The sequence below is a fragment of the Macaca mulatta genome, chromosome 10 (assembly GCF_049350105.2).
Source record: "Macaca mulatta isolate MMU2019108-1 chromosome 10, T2T-MMU8v2.0, whole genome shotgun sequence".
Taxonomy (NCBI): domain Eukaryota; kingdom Metazoa; phylum Chordata; class Mammalia; order Primates; family Cercopithecidae; genus Macaca; species Macaca mulatta.
This window is the reverse complement of record NC_133415.1, coordinates 81,698,243-81,720,570: the sequence shown is the minus strand read 5'-3', so window position 1 is coordinate 81,720,570 and position 22,328 is coordinate 81,698,243. Positions and strand designations below refer to the sequence as shown.

The window sequence follows — 22,328 nt, the reverse complement described above, 5'->3', positions numbered from 1 at the left end:
GGCTTGGTGGTTGGCCAAATGAAGTGCAGAATCTTGAACAAAGTGATAATGGAGCAGCAAAGCTAGAGCATGGCAACCTCCTTCTGTTTCTGCCATGTCCATCCTTGCCCATTTTAGCGCTAGCACCATGGTTAAGAAACTAGATACTAAACTCAGATTCTCTGGGTTCAAATTTTGACTCTATTCATTATCAACTTTGTGAACTTGAGAATTATGTGTATTCTTTCTGAGCCTCAGTTTTCCCTTCAGCAAAGTGGGAACAACACTGGTGCCTAGTAGTAGGTAAGATGCAAATTAGAGCAGCTCCTGACACATAGAAAGTGCACAGTAAATGGTAGCACTGCAGTTCTCCAATGGGTAATGAAAAGATGACTTTATTTTTATCACTGAACTAATCTTTATTAGCCCTGGTCCTACTGGGCTCCAGAAAAGAAATACATTTTAAACTTGGGTAAATCATACCTTAGACTCTTCCAGTCCAAGCCGTCTTGTAATTATAATCCAGCCCCTGCTGAGTAAGTGCTTAATCTCTCAGACTCTTCTTCCTTCTGTTCTCCTCCAGGATTGCATCTAGGGAGCCTGGAATGGGAGCTTCTATGAGGGAGGTTGGGACCCACATGTTCTCTGTTTATAGACTTGTCTGGTTTGGCCTGGTCCTTGATTGGTGACAGCTGATGTGTGTCTGATCACATCTGGCCTTCTGGATGTGGTGCTGGCTCCCAGCACTGGAGGCTGTGGTCCCTGCCCTGTGCCTCCAACCGAGAAGTCTTCACTTTCCATGGCTTCTGTCCCAACTCCAGGCTACTGCCATTCAACAAGTCCTTTCAGCATCTCCATTCCCCTCCCTTGACCATATGGGAACTTCTGGATCCCTACCTGCCATGGACAGGAGGCTTGTTTCAGTCCTACCTCTCAAGTTCCTCTCTCTGCAAAAATGCATTTTTAAAAGGATAAAGGAGGACCCGCAGAATCATCAGGAGCACTCAGCTTCCAGGAATAAGATCCAGAACCTCAGAACCGGCTTGACGAGGAAATAGAAGCTGCTACCAACGCTCCTGCCCCTGCTCTGCCAATGCTCCTCTGGGGCAGGAACTCATCCTGCAGCTACTAGTAAACCATAATCCCCATGGAAGCTGGTCTCTGCCACCAGCCATGCCAACAGACCTGCTTCCTGCAAGTAATCCATGCCATCCAATTGCACACTTCTGAGCTGGAGTCTTGCTTGCCTGAGTTTGATCTGATGAGTGCATGTGGCAGGCCTGCATCCTACCTACCAGGGAGGCTGGGCTTTGAGTTTTCTGTGTTCTGGCTTTGGATGGTGGGACTATTGAGGCTGGAAATTTGCAAAATACAGCAAAGGCATTCAAAAGGGTCTGCAAGCCGTGTGCAGTGGCATATGCCTGTAGTCCCAGCTACTCAGGAGGTTGACATGGAAGGATCTCTTGAGCCCAGGAGTTCGAGTCCAGCCTGGGAAGCATAGCATAGACCTTGTTTCTTTAAAAAAAAATTTAAATAACAATAAAAAGAACTGTACAGCTAAACAACATGATGCTACATGAAGCAAAAACCCTTTTTTCATTTTATTATGAAAATGTTCAAACAGAGAGCAAAGTTAAAAGAATTTAATAGTGAACGCCATATGCCCCTCACCTAGGATCCTACCATTAACATTTTACTAAGCTTATTTTATTGCTCTTCCATCCATCCATTCGTCCATCCACACATCCATCCAACCAAGTAAATTTTTGATGCATTTCAAAGTCAATTGCAGACATTGGTACACTTCCTTCTAAATACTTCAGCATGCCTATGGTTAACTAGAGTTTGTTTACAGTTTTTTGTTTGTTTGTTTACAGTTTTTTTTCTTGGTGTTAAATTCATATATAATGAGATATACAGTTTACAGTTTTTTTTTCTTGGTGTTAAATTCACATATAATGAGATATACAAATCTAAAGTGTACATTTGCTGCATTTTAATAAATGCCTATGTAACCAATATTCCAATCAAGATATAGAACAAATGGTCACTCCGGAAACTCCCCTCATGCCCCTTTCCAATCTCTGTCTCTAACCACCCCCAAACGCAACCACCATTCTGATTTTTTGCCTACCATAGGTTGGTTGGCAAAGGCCCTTTAATTTTGGCTTTTCCCTGAAACTATGGAAATTTGCCCCGGAAAGGTGAAACCAGATAGAGAATCTGCCGGCTTCTCCTTCCTTGGCCTCACTTCTCTTCCCCATACTCAGCAGAGGTAGGCTCCCCTCAGTGCCCTGGTAGAAAGGACTTCCCTGAAATGGTATATCGAGGCCAGGTGCAGTGGTTCATGCCTGTAATCCCAACAACTGGAGAGACCGAGGCAGGAGGACCACTTGAGGCCAAGCCTGGGCAACACAGTGTGAGACCCTGCCTCTACAAAAAATAAAATAAAATAAAAATTAGCCAGACATAGTGGCACATGCCTGTACTCCCAGCTATTCGGAAGGCTGAGGTGGGAGAATCACTTGAGCCCAGGAGATCCAGGCTACAATGAGCTATGATTCATTAAGCCTGGATCCTGATAGTTAATGGAAACTAAAAGAGTTTACTAAACCCTTTCTTGGCAAAGCCTAGCTTTAAAAACAACATTGTCTTATGAAGGACTAAACAAAACAAAACAGAAACCAAAAAACCTGACTGGGCAGTCCGTGCTGGATGATGACTCATTATAATTGGTCTCCTGTGCCCTTTCCCTGGAGCACAGAGACTCTTGGCTTCAGTGGGTGGGGAACCTCAGGGCAACATAATTTACCAGAAACATGGCTGAAAATATTTCAAAAACACTATCCTCATCACAGAGTGACTGAGCAGAACTGAACCAAGGGGATGATCTAGAATCAGATGACACTGAGACGTTGATAGACAAAGTGTCAGAACCACTGACATCTCAATAGGTTCCACAGTGATTCTCCCTTTAGTGGGCATGAAGAAGTATTTGCTGAGTGAGTTTTGACAGGAATGAATGAATGCAGAATGGATGACATGAATGAAGAGATAATAAGTGAGGTGATTCCTGAGCATCTAAAGCAGTGGCGCAGTGAGCTCTGCGGTCTTTGCAGCTTCAGAGCCGCTTGTAGGTGCTAACAATGTGTGATGTATGGAAAGACAGACGGGGGCACAATAGGACACAGGTGACAGGGTTGAGGCCACCTCTTACCTCCAGGCTTGCCACCCAGCTCTGGCCTACATAAGGTGGGCAAGGACGAAGGTCTACTGATGACAGTACTAGAGCGTCTTGCCTTCCGACTGGGTGAGTACCTCCCTGCAAGAGCTTGAACGCCAGCTGCCTATCACCTATGTCACCGGCTACAGGCATGGCCCTCAGGATGAGGTGATGTAGCGGTGAGTTAGAGCTTCACAGTCTTTTATTAGCTGACCGATGACTTCACGCAAGGGTGAGAGAGAGCAGTATCATCTTCCCTTTTATATCCAGGTAAACAGAGGCCCAGAGAGGGGAAGGGACACCCTGTTGCCCAACCAGTACAGGTCTAGCTGTGATAGTTGTTCTAACTCATTGTCTTGTGAGGATGAATTCCCAAAACAACACAGGTGACTCCCAGCCAGAGTGCACAGGGAATCCTGTGTCCAGCTGATTACTTGGACCTTGGAACTCACCCATGGGCAGTACCAGGTCTGTGGTTGCTGGACCCATAGGGCTCTGGAAATGGGGGTTCCAAGCAGCAGAGAGGCCCGGGTGCCACCCACAGAGCATAGCTGCTCTGGATTTTTCTGGCCATCAGCCTCATCTTTACTTGAGTCCATAGCCTCAGGCCCCCTCCCCTGTGATTTGGGTCAGTCTGAAGTTTTCTCTTAAAGAACAGACCCGGAATCCTAGAGGGGAAGTGTACTCTAGGCCAGCAGTTCTCAATCATTTGGGGCTCAAGACCCCTTTACACTTTTAAAAATTATTGAGATCCCAAAGAGCACTTGCTTATGTGGGTTATATCTATAGATATTTACTGATTTGGAAGCTAACAATGAGAAACTTACAAAAATGTATGCATTCATTCACTTAGAAACTGAAAAACCTATTGCAGCTTAACACAAACAACACATATTTATGAAAAATAATTGTACTGTCCAAGAACAAAAATAGCATTAGTAAGAGTGGCGTTGTTTTAGATAAAAACTTTTTTTTGCAAATTTCTTTAACTATTTAGTTCCATTTGGAAGGCTTAATAGAGAACAGCTGGATTCTCATAGCTGCTTTTGCATTCAACTTTTTAAACATTATATATCATGGAGCCTCTGGAAAATTCCACTGTACATTCAGGAGAAGATGGGAGTTAAACAGGCAAAAAACAAACAAAACCTTAATAGTAGCATTATAAAAATTCCCTAAAAGAGTCTTGAGGACCCTAGATCGCCCTTTAGGGACCACTGATGTAGACAGAGCACCCAAGGAACTGTTAAAATGCAGATTCTGGCTCAAGAGTCTTTCTTTTCTTTTCTTTTCTTTTTTTTTGAGACAGGGTCTCATTCTCTCTCCCAGGCTGCCATGCAGTGGTGTGATCTCAGCTCACTGCAACCTCCACCTCCCGGGTTCAAGCGATTCCCCTGCCTCAGCCTCCCGAGTAGCTGGGATTACAGGAGCATGCCACCACGCCCGGCTAATTTTTTGTATTTTTAGTAGAAATGAGGTTTCACCGTATTAGCCAGGATGGTATGGATCTCCTGACCTTGTGATCTGCCCGCCTCGACCTCCCAAAGTGCTGGTAAAATATTTTTTTAAATTCAGGCCAAGCACAGTGGCTCAAGTCTGTTATCCCAGCACTTTGGGCAGATCCCTTGAGGCCAGGGTTTGAGACCAACCTGGCCAACATAGTGAAACCCCATCTCTACTAAAATCACAAAAAATTGGCTGGACGTGGTGGTGCACGCCTGTAATCCTAGCTACTCAGAGGCTGAGGCGGGAGAATCAAATCGCTTGAACCCAGGAGGCGGAGGTTGCAGTGAGCCAAGATCACACCACTGCACTCCAGCCTGGGAGACAAGAAGACCATGTCTCAAAAAAAAAAAAAAAAAAAAATTGTTTGGTACCCATACTTTACTGGTGTCTTAAGCATATGAACAACTCATCACTGATCAAAGGGGAGGGGCCCTGCCCAGGCGTTTGTGCTTGGCTCCCTGGAGAAAGCCTCTCTTCCATCCTCACTCCCCAAGAGACTCTTATTTCTCTGAACCCCTCCCCAAAGGACAGGGTGCTTTAGCATGACCTCCTCTTCGTTGGATTTAGGGCTTGGTGCTGGGGAGCAGATGAGAGGACAGAGAGACCTGAATCCCTCAAGACATCCTCATCAAGGGGGCTGCGGTGGGAAGGAAACAAGCCACTGCAGTGTGCAGTGCGTGGACGGACAGACAGACGGATGGACAGATGATGGACGTGCCCAGGAGCTCCAAGCAGGCAAGACCCCTGGAGACTATGGCAATCAGGCTTCCCAGAAGAACGTGGAGCTGGAATTCAGTTTTTAGGATGGGAAAAAGGGGCAACATGAATGAGAAATTTTTTATTTTTTTCCCGACTTTAAAGATAATACAGATTTGTATAGAAAAGTAAAGCAATACAGAAAATGAAAAGAAGAAAGTAAAAATAATTACAACTAATACTTACTGGGTGTGTGCCAGGCAGTGTTCTAAGTGCTTCACATATATTCACATTTAATTTTTACAACAACCCTATGAGGTAGGCACTGCTTTTATCCACACATTACACATAAGAAAACAGAGGCCGAAAAAGGTTAACTTATTTGCCAATAGGGAACTAAGTGATGATGCTGAAATTTGACTGAGGCAGTTTGACTCCAGAGCCAAGATCTTAGGTAAACCATCTAAATACAGATAACCCGTCTAAACAGTCATACGCTGAGCATCTTCTACATGCCAGGAACCCACTAAACTCTAGATTCATGAATCTGACTGTTGGCTGTGGTCTCCTACTTGAGCACATAGGACAGAAGAACATGATTTCTGGAAGTAGCTTGTTCAGCATCTTCATGCCATGGTGGAGTCGGGGGTATTCTGGGGGCTGCTGCTGAGCCTGTGTGAGGCCAAGCATTCATGAAGAGAAACAAAGAGACTTGGGATACATTAAGATTGTATTGCTGGCTGAGCATGGTGGCTCACACCTGTAATCTCAGCACTTTGGGAGGCCAAGGTGGGCAGATCACTTTAGGTCAGGAGTTCGAGACCAGCCTGGCCAACATGGTGAAACCCTGTCTCTACTAAAATACAAAAATTAGCTGGGCATGGTAGCACATGCATGTAATCCCAGCTACTTGGGAGACTGAGACAGGAGAATCGTTTGAACCAGGGAGGCAGAGGTTGCAGTGAGCCAAGATCGCACCACTGCACTCTAGCCTGGGGAACAAGAGTGAAACACCATCTCAAAAAAAAAAAAAAAAAAAAAATTGTATTGCAAAGGCATTGAAGGCCACCATAAAGAGTTTGAACTTGGGACCTTGTTGGCAGTGAGAAGCCACAGGGCCTTTGGAACCAGGAATGAAACAGAATAAAAATGGTGGTTTGAGAATATGTATGTATCTAGGGGAAATTTGGCAAAATACACCATAATTTTGCTTGTTTATTTGTTTTTAGAGAGAGAGTCTTGCTACGTTACCCAGGCTGGACCCAAACTGGGCTCAACGTATCTTCCCACCTCAGCCTTCCAAGTAGCTGGGAGTACAGGTGCGCACCACCATGCCTGGCTTGTTGTTTTTAAAAAATAATAATAATGATGTTTTTGAAAGGTAGTATATACCCACAGTCAAACATTTCTAAGAGTTCAAAAATTAGGTTTCCCCCTGACTTCTCGTTTCTACCACCTCTTTTTTTTTTTCACCTTACTTTTTGTTTTTAACTTGGCAATGTACCTAGGAGATTGTTTCACATCAACGTGTATCAGTCTGCCTCCACTTTTTAAATAGCTACATAGTATTTTATTACGTGGATAGATCATAATTTATCCCACTAATGAAGACAGGAGAGTTTTCACTCTTTCTGTTATAATTAATGTTGCAATAAATATCCTTGTACTTAAATCTTTCCACACTTTTTGATCCATCTGTCGGACAAATTCTTGCACATGGAACTGCTGCTTTGAAGAGTGGGTTCACCTCAACAATTTCACTTTGCAGAAATTGTCCCATCATAGAAGCACACAAAAATACATGCAAAAAATTACATTTCTTTATAGGGACAAAAAAGTGGAAATGACCTAAATTCCTGCAAATTTAAGAAGGGTTAGCAAAATTATGTAAATTCACACAAGAGATGACATTTAATAATGACAATGCATAACTATACTCTGTGATTTAAAAAGCTGTAATCCCAGCACTTTGGGAGGCCAAGGCGGGTGGATCACAAGGTCTGGAGATTGAGAGCATCCTGGCTATGGTGAAACCCGTCTCTACTAAAAATAAAAATAAAACAATTAGCTGGGCATGGTGGCGGGCACCTGTAGTCCCAGCTACTCGGGAGGCTGAGGCAGGAGAATGGTGTGACCCCGGGAGGCGGAGCTTGCAGTGAGCTGAGATCAAGCCACGGCACTCCAGCCTGGGTGACAGAGCGAGACTCTGTCTCAAAAAAAGAAAAAAAAGAAAGAAAAGAAAAGGGAGCACCATATTTGGTCAAGCAAAAAGGGTAGGTTACAAAACAGCTTCTGTGTACGATGCAGTTCATGTAAATTTATTGCCATGCATATGCAGCAATATGCATGTATGCTTTCTTCGTTCCCTGTATTGCTTGAATTTTGTACCTGAGTATGTATTATCTTTATAGCCAGAAGAACAATTAAACTGCTTTTAAAGCATCTGATTATGCACCAGGCACAGGTTTTAATTTGTGAAGCACTCACTTTATGCCTAGCATTGGGGTACCCTGAGCTGCCCAAGGCTTTGGCTGCTGTCTGTCATCTCTATCCTGATCATCAGAATCAGAGAACGTTGGAACTGGTAACACCTAGTTCACACCCTTGTTTTATAAATGAAGGCAATAAGGCCCAAAGAAGGTAAGCGACCTGCTGAAGGTCACACAGCCAGTTTGGACCGGAGATAACAGAACCCAGGACTCTACTGCCAGGCTATGATGCTCACTTCTAAACTGAGTATGGGCCAGGTGCAGTGGCTCACACTTGTAATAGCACTTTAGGAGGCTGAGGTGGGAGATCATCTGAGGTCAAAAGTTTGAGACCAGCCTGGCCAACATGGTGAAACACTGTCTCTACTTTAAATACACAAAAAATTAGCAGGGCATGGTGGCACAGTCCTGTAGTCCCAGATACTCAGGAGGCTGAGGCAGGAGAATCGCTTGAACCCGGGAGGCAGAGGTTGCACCGAGCTGCACTCCACCCTGGGTGACAGAGCAAGACCCTGTCTCAAAAAAAAAACTGAGGCATATGAATCATTATTTGGGGTCACGAGGAGCAGGGCAGGGAGTGATTTTGATGCCCTGTCTTCTGGGAGCTCCCGTCCAAGCAAGCCCAGGATGAAAGATAAAAGGGCCCTGAATAAGACCATCATTAGTGGGGAGGAGCCTGACCCTGCATAGGCAGAAAAGCAGCTTCAGCAGGGCCTGGGGTCTGCGGGGCAGCAGCCTGCAGGGTGTTGAGGAAGGAGTGGCCCTGGGCTGGTGCCAGATGTCCGTAATTATAAGGCTACGTGGGCCTGCAGACAGCCCATTAAAGATGCTCGATCTGCGTCAAACCAGGAAGCAGAACTCAGCCTCTTTGCCACTTTCTGTAAGAAATCCAACCACATCAAACACTTTGGGGTTTTGATGCAGTTTCCTGAATATTGGGGTGATCCCAGGGAGCGGCCTCATCATACTGTGCTCAGCAGACAGTCGTCTCCTTGCTCCTCCTTGTCTCTTTCCCTCGATTCTACCCCCTCCCACTTCCCATTCCTCACTGGCCCAGGCTACATCCAGCCTCCAATCGCCCCAAGTCATGCATCAAAGCATTTCTTCAGCAAAAAGGAACCTACCCCACCAGCTCCCGTGAGAATAAAATCCCCTTATTTCATTACACAAAAGACTTTAGATGCCTTGAATTCCAGCATCTTCAAGCCCAGAATCTTAGACTTTGAGCTAGAATGGCCCTGAAGAATAATTGAGTCCAGTCTCTTTAGTTTATAGGTAGAAACACCAGGGTTCCAGGAGGGGAGAGGTCTTGCCCAAGGTCACAGGACACCCATGGCCACCAGGCCTCTAAGCTTCTGGCTGGAGACCACTCACAAAGTCAGGGCAGATGGGCCTAGCTTCTGAGTCAGAGCCAGCCCTCCCTTTTTCTTATCTACCTCCTCTCAAGAGTCTAGTGTCCACTAGGAGAGTCTAGTGGCCCTGAAGGAGGATCATGGACCTCTGCCTCTTTAGATGTCTGCAGAACAGAGAGGAGCTGTGGGCCCAGGAATCTTCTGGTCTCACCCAGGAGGGGAGAGGGAGCCCCAGACTGACCCAGCTCTGCAGCATGTAACCATGTACCTTGGGGTCCTCGCACTGGGCCTGCTTTTTCTCATCTGAGGGTTGTTGTGAAGGCTAAGAATGGTCAACCATAAATCCTAGTTCCCTCCCACTCTTCTCTCCTTCCCCATTCTGTTTCTTGCCAGCCTTGTGACCTTTCTGAGCCTCAGTTTCTCCACAGTCCCACTCGCAACTCCATGTTTCCAAGGTCTCTTGGATGGAGCCACTTCCACAGTGAACCCCTCCAGGTGCAATTACAGGATGATTTTGTGTCCCGTGGGTGTCACTGCTAGGGTGGAGGGCCACGCCTCCTCTTTTGAATTCTGACTTTCCGGCCTAGGAGTGTCCCAAGGTTTTCCTTGTTAAAATTGGTCTGGCTGGCTGCTGTGACATGCTACACTGCCCTGACGGTGCACACACCACTGTGGGGAGGAACAGAGGAGTCCAGCTGGCCATCGCATGGCAGGTGAGTGGGCAGAGCCTGGGACCTTGGGGCACCAGGGCGTATGAGAGGGGCTTCAAGAAACACGGGTCTGTGGGATGACGTTTGATCATTGATTGTTAGGGTTTTATAGCTGGACGGCCCACCGTGAACACATGAACTCTTCATGTGTGTTCATGAGGCCCAGGATGAAAAAACCAGCCCTAGGCCACCCAGCAAGTCCATGGCAGAGGCTGGCTTAAGCGCTATCTTCTGGGCTGGGGCCAGGTCTCACCCCTGTGCCTCACAGGACTGAAAGAGGCGGGCACAGGACGGCAGGGGCAGAAGAAAGAAAATCTTCTCGCACCCCATGCACATTCTATGGATCCAGAGACGTTTCTGGGCATAGCTGGGAATTGTGGCCTGGGTGGAAAGGAGTGAGAGGCCCCCACAGGCTGCATCCTCGCCCGATTCCCACCCCAAGCACTTGGCAAGAGCAGCTCTGGCTGAAGTGAAAAGAGCTATATGACCTTGAGCAAGAAAATTTGCCCTTGGTACCTCTGTTTTCTGATCTGTGTAATGGGGATTATAATGCAAATTATCTCACAGCCCTGCTGTGAGGAGTTGGTGAGACCATGTGTGCTGTTCTCCCACCACACATCTCAAGTGGGGACTTGTAAACAGTAGACTCAGAAAATGTGGGTCGGGCACAGTGGCTCACACCTCTAATCTCAGCATTTTTGGAGGCTGAGTTGGGGGTGGATTTATGGAGCTCAGGAGTTCGAGACCACCCTGGGCAATGTGGCAAACCCCATCTCTACTAAAAAAATACAACAATTAGCTGGGCATGGTGGTGGACACCTGAAGTCCCAGCTACTTGGGAGGCTGAGGTGAGAGGATCGCTTGAGCTCAGGAGGTCGAGGCTACAGTGAGCCAAGATGGTGCCACTGCACTGCAGCCTGGGCAACAGAGTAAGACCCTGTCTCAAGAAAAAGAAAAAAAGAAAACGTGTCCCCCACGACCTCAATATAGTGGGCAGCAAACTCCCTCCGAAAGAACTTTTCTGTTAGATGCTGGGGCCCAGTAATGAGCAAGTCAGCAGAACCGGGGGTCCTACACTCAGGTATTCAAGGGGCTTGTCTGAGTCTGTGTCTGCCAGTTTTAATTGTTCAGCATAATGTGACAGTTTCATCAATCAACTTTTTTTTTTAACTTTCAAAGGCAGATATTTTAATTTCCTCATCATAGTCTAGCTCCCTCTTCATATTTCCTCCTGGCAGTTAACAGCATTGCTGGACATGTTGGGCCCTTCAGGCCCCTAGGATAGGTCTGTTCTCCTGAAGACCAGGCCTTGCCAACCCCAGCTTACAGCCCAGACTGCCTGTTTCCAGAGCTGGGGTTGCCTCCCTGATGGCCCTGGTGCAGAAGGGATTGCCTTTGTTCTTCCAAGATCTGCTTCTCAAGGCTCACCTAGATGATCCCTTTCTCTGGGCTTTTGATAACCTATCAGACTTAAACTTGACAGTGCCAAGGTTAACTGCTGAGGAAGGAAAAAAGTTGATGATGATGCCTATTGCCAGGTCTGTAACTAACTTGCTGGGTTCCTCTCTCTGAATCTCTGTTTCTCTGTCTGTGAAATGTCAGCGTCGGAGTTGTCATGCCTATGTAAACGGACTATGTGTTGGATTGGATTCAATTCCCTGGCTTGGGTCTTCTGGGTCCTCTTGGGAGGATCTGCTTATCAGAGCAGTAGGTCATGCCTACTACATGCTCTGTGCCTGAATGGCTGAGACATCACATCCTACATGGAAAGTGTGTTCATCTTCCTGGAGCTCCTCCTATCCCCTCTCCCTCACTCCGTCCATGGTGGACATCCCTAGTTGACCCCAGAGCTCTTCCCTCTGGAGCCTGGATGTGGCCCTAGAATGCTCAACCCAGTTCTTCAAGTACCAGTTGATCAGTTGGCAAAGGAGGTGAGACCCTTTTGCCAAGATTAAATTATGATCGTCTTTCAGCTCAGAGATTCCAAGAATTGAGTGGAAAACTGTGTGTGAGACTGGCTCTGGCTGGGACATTGGGTTGGAGTTGATACGTCACTGCCTCCTGGTGAGAGAGAGACCAGCAGCTTCCAACAAGACCAGGAAGGAAAGGGAAATGGGGCAGTGGCCCCAGAAAGTCCCCAAGCAACTCCCGATTAATCATTTAGTCATGGAGTTCAGGTGCCCATGATGCGTACTAAGCATAGGATCATAATGGGGCCCATTAAAAACCAATTATGCTTAGTCCAGAGTCTGGGAGATGCTGCTGGCTTCAACAGAGCTTCCAGGGCTCAACCCCACTGGGCTGAGACAAAGAATTGGGGAGGATTATATCACTCAGCTCTCTGGTGTCACCCAAGGGCAGGAGAAGGAAGATGGACGAGCTAGGCCTTGGGGTGGGGATGGGTGGAGAGCTAAGTGGGCAGGAGGCAATGTTCTGCACATGGACACTTCCCTTTCTTCGGTGGAGCTCTGGGGCCAGCTGGTGAGCAAGTGAGATGGGGAGGAGGGGAGGAGGTCAGAGGGCCAGAAGTGATGGGCAGGGCCTGTCAAGGACCTTGAATGTCAACAAGATGGTTGTAGATTCCATGGTGATTGAGCAGGGAAAATTACATGCTGACACTCAGAAAAGTCCCTTCCCCTCTCTGAATCTCAGTTTCTCCATAGTGATGGGATGGATTGAACAGGATGAGCTGAAAAACTCTGAGGCTGTTGGGGCCATGCAGTCACTTAAGCAAGAGGCAAAGAGGGGAGAATAACAAGAAACCCGGTGCATGTAGGAACTGGGGAGGGGAGGACCAAAGTGATGGGGGAAATGTGGGGAAAGGAGATGATGATGTAAAAATCCCTGTTTGTAGGCCAGGTGCAGTGGCTAACGCCTGTAATCACAGCACTTTGGGAGGCTGAGGCGAGTGGATCACGAGGTCAGGAGATTGAGACCATCCTGGCTAACACGGTGAAACTCCATCACTACTAAAAATATAGAAAATTAGCCAGGCATGGTGTCAGGTGCCTGTAGTCCAAGCTACTCAGGAGGCTGAGGCAGAAGAATGGCATGAACCTGGGAGGCAGAGCTTGCAGTGAGCCGAGATCGTGCCACTGCACTCCAGCCTGGGCGACAGAGCGAGACTCCGTCTCAAAGAAAAAAACAATCCCTGTTTGTAGAGCTCATCACTGTGGACCCAGCACCAGGCTACGTACTCAATGAATAGGGAGACATTCATCCTGGTGGAAGCCTGTTGCCCTAGCGTGTTTATTAATGGCTTCTGCTTTCACTCTCAGAATTTCCTGGTTTAAGTGATGCATTTTATCACCACCCTATTTATAATTACTAACTCACTTAATCCTCCTCAAAGCCCTAGAAGAAAGATACTATTATTGCCATGTTCTAGAAGAGGAAATCAGATCCTCAGAGAGGCCCAATAACTGATCCAGGGCCACACAGCCAACAAGGAGATGATTCAGGATGGCAGGAATTGGCAGAGCACTGGAATGGCAGCCAGGAGGTCCTGTGTAAATACTAATGATCATAACACTCACATTTCCTGAGAACCTAGGATGTACCTGGTATCGGTCTAAATACTCTATGTGAATCCTCCCAACCCGACGAGGCGGGTACGATCATCACCCACATTATCACCAGGAGGCTGAGTTTCAGAGCTCACTCACTTGCCACACAGCCAACAAGGGGCAAAGCCTGCATGAGAGCTCAAGTGTGTGCCTCTGAAATCAGGCTCCTAGTTGCTGTGCAGAGTGAAAGGCAGCCCCGAGAAGATGGTGAGAGGGAGAAGGGGAGGAGAACAGTCAAGCTGGAGGGGCTATGAGGCTTGGGGTAACAGGCAGGTGGAGGGAGCACTCTTACCACATCCTTTCCCTGTGCCTGGGGGGTACAGCTTCAGCCCTGAGGTGGGCGAGCCTTCAGCCCTCGGCTGGGAGTTCACCCTGCATATCTCAAGGGTGAAGGCCCCCCGGGGCTGAAAACAGGCTGCCCATTCTGTCCTCAGGGTCTTGGGTTCACTGTCAACTGGAGCAGTCTCAGAGCAGATGTTGCCTCTCCCATCCCCTCCACTGGGCAGTGGGTGAGCTACCTCTCAGAGGTATGGCAAGCTGGGACCATAATCCAGTATCCAACAAAAATTTAGCCAAGGGAATTTGTGCCTGGGCAGGAAGTTGTGAAAGAGATGCTCTCTGAGATTCGAGGATAATGATGATAATGGCAGTTCTGACTCATCCCACCTCCTCTTGCACGTCTGTGATAAGGATGCAGATGCCTCAGAGGGTGATGGGAGCTGCTTTGGGCTGTGGCAGAGAAGGGGGAAAACCAGTGCAGGAAAACCATGTCCCAGGGGCGATGTGACAATCTTCACATCAGCACACTCTTGGTGGGGTTGGGGGTGCAGGGGGAGGTGTCTTGTAGGGAGGAAGACACCTGAGAAGGGTGTCTCAAGGCTGAGAAGGGTCCTTGCGGGTAATCAGAGGCACTTGCTTCAGCAAACCACAGACTATCCAAACCATAAGAGTCCTTCTGGGTCACTTCACAGAGAAGAAAACAGACCCAGAGAGGCAATGCGTGGGGGTGGGTGGTCAGTGATCCGTCTGCCTGCCCATGTCAGAGGCCTCACACACCCTCCTCTTTCTCACTCTGTGGAAGGAAAGAAGTTAAGAAGGAAAGGCAGGCTTCGGAATGCGACAGCTTGAGAGAGGGATTATAGGGTGGGTGGGGTGTGGACTGTCGGAGCGTGAGCAGCTGACAGGGTGTGGGTGCTGATTCTTGAGGGCGGACCTGGGACGCTGCAGAGCATCAGCTTCCCCTTCCATACCCCAGCTGAGGGATGGGGAAGGAGATTCATCCATTCATCCAACCAACATTCACTGAGTACCTAATATGCCCTGGGCCCTTAGCCAGGTTCTAGCAACCCAGAGAGGAGGAGACTCAGCCTTTGCCTTCATGGAGCTCTCAGTCCAGTGGGGAGAGACATATGTAAGCAAACAACTATAACACAGCATCCCTGATCACAGATAAGGGACAGAAGCCTCCACCTTAACAGAATTTGAGCTGAGGACATGGAAGGGGTGATACCGGGTTTATTTTGATAAGGGGCCTGGAAACCATCCCAAGTGCACATCTATCTCCTCGCCTTGGGCTACCCTATACCTAGGAGCCTCTGCCTATGCCCATCAGTCTCACTGTCCCCATGAGGGCCAGGAAGGACACTGGCTAGGGCAGAACTTATCTGTAATCACCAGTAGTTCCCCCTGCAGAATCTTGGACCCCAGCCCTGGCCATTACCCCACAAATGGCAGGTCATGGAGGTGAGATGCTGATGTATGTGGGCGACTTAGATCACCAAAGCAGCAGCCCCAGGGACAGATTCCACGGGGATTAGAACAGCGACCTCCTGGGTTATGGGGTGAGTGTAGAGTTGGGCAGGGGACGGGCCGGAGGCTGGCAGGTTGGGATTTCTAGGTAATGTTTCTGCAAAACCCCATCAAAGAGCAAAGGAAGAAGTGTGTTCTATGTGGATGATGGGGAGCAAAATAGGGACAAATGGGGAGAAGTTGCAAGAAGAAAGAGCTTGGTTCAGCAGAATGAAGGACTTTCTAACATTGGGCGGTGAGTGAGCTACCTCTCAGAGATATGGCAAGCTGGGACCATGATCAAGTATCCACCAAGAGTTCGGCCAAGGGAATTTGCACCTGGGCCGGAAGTTGTGAGAGAGATGGTCTCTGAGATTCGAGGACAGTGATGATAATGACAGTTCTGACTCATCCCACCACTTCCTCTTGCTCGTCTGTGATAAGGATGCAGATGCCTCAGAGGGTGATGGGAGCTGCTTTGGGCTGTGGCAGGGAACGGAGGAAACAAGTGCAGGATCCATAGGGTTTAAACCCATGACCCAGGATCCAGCAGTCCTCATCCAATCCCAAACTCCCCTTGTATCCAGTCCTGGGGCATACCAGGGCTGAGATAATTACCACCCAACAACCTCATCCCCTGCTTCTGACTCACCCACTGAAAAAATAGCATCCTGTTCTGGCCTGTCCCTACATACATTGCTTGGGAAGTAGCAACATGAATTGTGGGCTACAAATCCAGTGTGTCCTCAGGCAAGAAGTCCCTTTCTTCCCACTTCTGGATCTCAGTTGCTATGTCAGTAAATGGAGACCTGAGCTCCTAATGGCTCTTCCAGCTCTGCTGATATTAGACTTGACAATTCTATGTACAAGGTACCTGGTTGGGGGAGAGGATCCTGCCTGTGTTTTCTGACTAAACCAAGGTCATCTGAGCTCAAAGTTTTGGAGTTTCAGAGGTTTGTGCCTGCCCTAGAATAACTGGGGCTAACTTGATGTGAAAGCTTTGGTTCTACTTTCCGTTGTGAGAATTGGGAAGGGTAATGGGAAAGCCCCCTGGCACTGTTGTTCCAGCTCATGCCACATGGGGTCACTGTTGAACACTGGTCCTGCACAGTCTTTGCTCACTCACCACAACAGGGGCTGTAGGGGACACAATCTTGGGACACATGTGTCAGTCATGTGAGTTCCTACCCACATGTTCAGTCATTATCCCCATATCATGATGCCAGCAGGGGCTTCCGGCCTAAGCTAAGCTAAAACTAGTTTTTTCCATGAATCTCAAGCCTGAGTATTGAGACCACAGCACCAGCCCAGACAGCTCACAGGTGGAGAGCAGTTGGGAGGCTGTTGTGGTCTAGACAAGAATCTTGGCTCTCTCTATGTTTCAGTTATCAATTGCTGTGTAGCAAACCACCCCAGCACTTAGGGGTTTCAGACAACAATCATTCTCCTGCTGACAAACCTGCAATTTGGGCAGAGCTCAGCAGGGACAGCTTGTGTCTGCATCAGCTGGGGCAGCTTGCCTAGGGGCTGAAGGACCCACTTGCCAGATGGCTCAGTCCCATGGCTTCCAAGTAGTTCTGTCTGTCAGCTGGGAGCTCAGTGGGCTGTGGGTTGGAAGCCTTGGTGGCTCTCCAGGTGAGCTTCTCCATGGGCCATTTGGGTTTCTTCATTGCATGGTGGCTGGGTTCTAATAACAAGCAACCCAAGGGAACCAGAAAGAAGCTGTATTAACTTTTATAATCTAGCCTTAGAAGTCACAGTGTGTCACTGTGTCTTAGCCACAAGTCTTCCAGGTCCAGAGGGTGGGAATACATACTCTACTTCTCAATGAGAGGAGAATCAACATCATATTGAAAGAAGAGTATGTGGGATGGGAGATATTACTGCAACCATCTTTGGAAAATGCAATCTGCCACATGCTATTAACCAAAAGATTGTACAAAGATGCTGGAATATTTAAAAAGTCAAACATTTTGACCAGCCCTGTCCAGACACTTGCACACACAAGCCACTGTTCTGATGCCTGTGGTGAAGCTCATGTTGAATTTTATAGTCTGGAACTTCTAGGCTGTGACTCCTATGGAGTCAAAGATAAAGGCACCATAACCTGGGGATAGAAAAGCCACAGACTCAGGAGGCAGATTCCCTGCTCCATCACTTAGAAGGCTGTGTAACTCTGAATCATGTGCAGTGGCTCATGCCTGTAATCCCAGCACTTTGTGAGGCTGAGATGGGAGGATTGCTTGAGGCCAGGATTTGGAGACCAATCTGGTCAACATAGCAAGACCCTATCTCAAATTAAAAAAGAAAAAAAAAGAAAACAGGTTGTGTAACTCTGTACCTCATTTTTCTCATCTGTGACATTGAGTTAACAGTAGTACCTCCCTCATATGGTTTGTTAAGATTAAATGAGCTAATATTTATAAAATACTTGGAAAAGCACTTGGTTCATAGGAAGTTTTATTAAATAAAACCTATCCAATGGTCTAGCCAACAATTACTGAACATTTCCTGTATGGTTGGCATCAAATAAGATACAGTTAAGAGTTGCATGACAAGTGTCCTTGGGTGGGGAGTACTTGGTGATATAACTTCAGTGGTTCTCAACTGTGGCAGATTATATTTCACAGGGTGGTCATATCAGTATACATCTCATCTCAGTGTTCTTTTTACAATGGGACATGACATTGGTACATTTTCAGCAAGAGATGGGGCACGTTTCTTCTCTTTGAACCTAGGTAGGCCTTTGTAACTGCCTTGACCCATAGGATAAGGTGGAGGTGACATTGTGTAACTTCTGAGGTTAGATCATAAAAACCATTGCATCTTCCACCATGGTCTCTCAGGTCACTTGCTCAGGGGAAACTAAGCACCATGCCAGGAGGACACTCAAGCATTTCCATGGAGAAATCCACATGGAAAGGAACCAAGGTGCTTCAACCTGTATTCAGCACCAATTTGCCAACCATGTAAGTTAGTCACTTTTAAAGTGGATTCTCTAGCCTCAGTCAAGCCTTCAGATGAGTATGGCCACAGCTAACATATGATTGCAACTGCATAAGCAATTCCAATTAACAGCTAGCCAGTGGAGCTCTGCCCAAATTCCTGACCCACAGAAACCATGAAAGATAACATATGATTATCATTTTTCCAAGCTAAACTCTGGGTTAAACAGATTGGTTAAGAAGCAATAGATGAGTAAAACATCAACTCTTTTGTCCCTAATGCCCTCCCTCTCAATATAACAAATATTTAATAGTGTCCCTTCACCAACCTGAAATTGAATTGACACAGCTTACCTACCTCTATATGCCACTTTTTAAAAAATTGTATCCTAACTATAATATAAATAGTAAATAAAAGGAAATCAGTTTTTACTAAACATACTTAAGTATGTAAATGCTTATTGAAACTTTACCAGAAGACATGATGAAGTGATCAGATGCCATCCTGTGACTGTAGTGAATCAAGAAAAAAACAAGACCACTTCATAATCATGAGTGAACACAGACAAAAACATGAACATTGTCTAAGCCATTTACTGGTCTCCATTTACTGACATATTAGCCCTATAGCTGGGCTAATATGAATAATGGCTGCTTCTTTATCACTTATGACACTAGCCTCAATTCATTCTTCCCACCTTCTATGTAGGACTATTAAGATACTCAGATATAGACTTGCCTCATTCCAAGATCAGCCTCCAATCCAGAGCAAAGCCCTGCTTCTCTGAACTTCCCCAAAACCATCTAACACAAGTCACAATCTGTAAGTCCTCTCTAATATCCTCTTCCCAAGATGTTCCGTGGTTCTTTGTGGTGAGCGTTCTTTCTCATTGCCATGAGCGATGAGCCCTTCCTGTTCATTGTACTGATGTGTTGCTGGTGGTCTTTGGCTAGAGGGCTTTGACAGAAAAGAAAATAAATTGCAGTGTTCATCATTCATAATAAGGGGAAATAGTAATGAAACTTTTGTTTCAGTTTATATCTGTGCATGTATATATGTTTGCAGGCATATGGAGTATGGAACTTTTAAAACTGTTTCTTATGTCAATCACAATAAAACTAGTATAACCACTGACCCAGTGGTCAACAGCTGGAAGACTCCACTCCAGCCCTTGCTTGTTTGTGTGCCCTTTGGCAAGTTATTTCACTTCTCTTGACCTCAGTTTCCTCATTCATTCATTAACACATTTAAGAAATATTTGTTGAGCACCTTCCACGTATCAGGCACTGAAGATTCATCAATGAGCAAAACAGACACAGCTCCCTGCCCTTTTGGCGTTGATATTTTTGAAAGGGAAAGTAAGCAATTAAAATAAAGAAATAAAATATATTGTAAGATGTCAGTAAGTGCCGTGGAGGAAAATAGTGGAAAAGGAGGGTAGGGGTGATTTGCAATTTATAAAGGGGTGGTCAGGGAAGGTCCCACTGAAAAGGTGACATTTGAAGAAGGAGGCAAGGGAGCAGGTTCTGCAGGAATCTGAAAGGAGAGCAATCCACACAGAGGGAACAGCAGGTGCAAAAGCCCTGAAGAAGGAGCCTGTCCACAGGTTCAAAGAGAAATAAGAAGGTCAGTGTGGCTTAAGGGGATGAGAGAGGGGATGAGAAACAGAACGCCCAAAAAAGATATCAAAGTGCCCAATCTTGAAGGGCTTGAGGGTCATTGTTGGGACTTCAACTCTGCTGAGACAGACAGGAACCAATGGAGAGCTTGAGAGCAACCAAGTGATCTTAGATTTTAACAGGATCCTTCTGACTTCCATGTTGAGAATGAGCCCTGGGGACATGCAGGGGTGGGGGCACAGGGGAGGTGAAATAGGGAATTCAGTAAGCATGACGGCATCTAGAAAATGAAAAGGGTCGGCCGGGCGCGGTGGCTCAAGCCTGTGATCCCAGCACTTTGGGAGGCTGAGACGGGCGGATCACGAGGTCAGGAGATCGAGACCATCCTGGCTAACACGTTGAAACCGCGACTCTACTAAAAAAAATACAAAAAACTAGCCGGGCGAGGTGGCGGGCTCCTGTAGTCCCAGCTGCCCGGGAGGCTGAGGCAGGAGAATGGCGGGAACCCGGGAGGCGGAGCTTGCAGTGAGCTGAGATCCGGCCACTGCACTGCAGCCTGGGCGACAGAGCGAGACTCCATCTCAAAAAAAAAAAAAAAGAAAAAAAGAAAATGAAAAGGGTCACAGTGCCTTCCTTAGGTGTATGTTAGAAGGCATAAGCACTTGAATACATACAAAGATTTTATTATTGTTGTTTGTATTATCCCAAATCTAATAGCTGATTGGACAAAGGAGAGATGAACTCTGGTGGCAGGGCCGAGGCAGGAACATCTCAGGGGACAATCACAGGCACCCCAACCAGGAGGGACCTTAGGAAAAGCACAAGGCAGGAAAGAGATGTGTGAGACGTCAGGGCAGGAGGTTGCAGAGGTAGAGTCTGATGCAGCCAGAGCAAAGAGTAACTGAGCTGTGAGGGGATGGGTGTGAGCTGGAGGGGTCAGATCTTGGACAGATCATAACAGACAATGGGGCATCCAGTGGAGGCTTGGGAGCAGATGTTTGACAAAATGAAACAGCAGTTTCATGAAACATCCCTTTGCTTACTAAAGCATCTCACCAGATATCACTAATTAATCTTCTACATGGCACCAGAATGATCTTTCTAAGGTGCAAATCTGATTACATCACAGCTTTGCTTAAAACAATATTTGGCTAACTACAGTCCTTAGGATAAAAGGCAGATTTCTCATCCCACTCGAAGCGTTGGTGGTCTGCCGACTATGGGCCCCTCCAACCTCATTGCCTTCCCCACACATCTGCTTTCTCTCAAATTTTAGAAGTCACCGTGCTCCCTCCTGTCTCTCTGTCTAGCACCATAGCTGCTGGCTAGAATTCAAGGCTGCACACATCCTAGAGTTTTAAGCTGTTGCTTATAGTACTCTAGCGAATAGTTTTGTTAATCTAACTACTTTAGTTTAGGTGTTCTGTGCTCCTGGGACTCCCAATGCCTCTCCCGTAGGGTTCATCTCAAAGCTTGCCCTAAATGTTTGAGGTCTATCTGCTCAATGCCAGTCTTCTCCACTGGGCTATCAACTGTGTGATGTCAGGGCCAGAGGGTATTTGATGGACTGTTGGGTCTGTAGCATCCAGCACAATGCCCAGCACTTGAATGAATGAACGCTGAATAGAGGAAGAGGATGCTTGGACTGAGACTAGATCCATCACTCAACTCTTTCCTGGAGATACCCATCCAGTTTAAGACTCAGCCTCAATTCCACCTTCTCAAGGAAGGCTTGCTTGTCCTGCTTCAGACCAGGACAAGCCCTCCATTACTTTTCTTTCAGCTCCCATCCTTCTCCCTGATAGCATGTATCAAAGCGAGAATTAGTTACGTGGACTCACCTACTTAGGTGTCACCCCTGGAACATAATAAGTAACATTTATTGAGCTCTCATCTTCTGAGGACTCTAAATGACAGGAGCCCTTATCCTCACAATCACGCCACAGGCATTATTCCCATTCTGCAGAGTGGGGAACTGAGAGGCAGAGAGGTCAAGAAGGCAGGCTAGGAACAGTGGTCACACCTGTAATCCCAGCACTTTGGGAGGCCAAGTTGGGCAGATTGCTTGAGTTCAGGAGTTCAGGGTGACATGGCGAAACCTGGTCTCTACCAAAAATACAAAAAATTAGCTGAGTATGGTGGCATGTGCCTGCAGTCCCAGCTACCTGGGAGGCTGAGATGAGAGGATCACTTGAGCCTGGGAGGCAGAGATTGCAGTGAGCCGAGATCGCGCCACTGCACTCCAGCCTGGGTGACAGAGCCACACTCAGTTTCAAACAAAGAAAGGAAGGTAGGTCAACCAGTAGATGGCCAAGTCAGAATCTGAACCCATATCAGCTGCCCCCAGAGGACCTGCTCATAACCATTGAGCCAGACAGTCTCACCGCACCATGCATTGAAGGCAAGCCCACATCTACATCCTCAGCACCAGACACCAGCCTGGCATAGAGAATA

At 47.1% G+C, this 22,328-nt stretch overlaps 1 protein-coding gene across 1 annotated transcript in view; it reads left to right on the top strand.

The window, feature by feature from the left end:
* The first annotated feature begins 9,867 nt into the window (after window positions 1–9,867).
* Window positions 9,868–22,328, top strand: part of TGM6 (transglutaminase 6) — a 56,454-nt gene continuing 43,993 nt past the window's right edge. Inside the window, exon 1 of the mRNA XM_015149406.3 lies at window positions 9,868–9,958. Within this exon, the coding sequence (XP_015004892.3) occupies window positions 9,952–9,958 (7 nt within the window). The 5' untranslated portion in view covers window positions 9,868–9,951. The remainder of the gene's footprint in view (window positions 9,959–22,328) is intronic.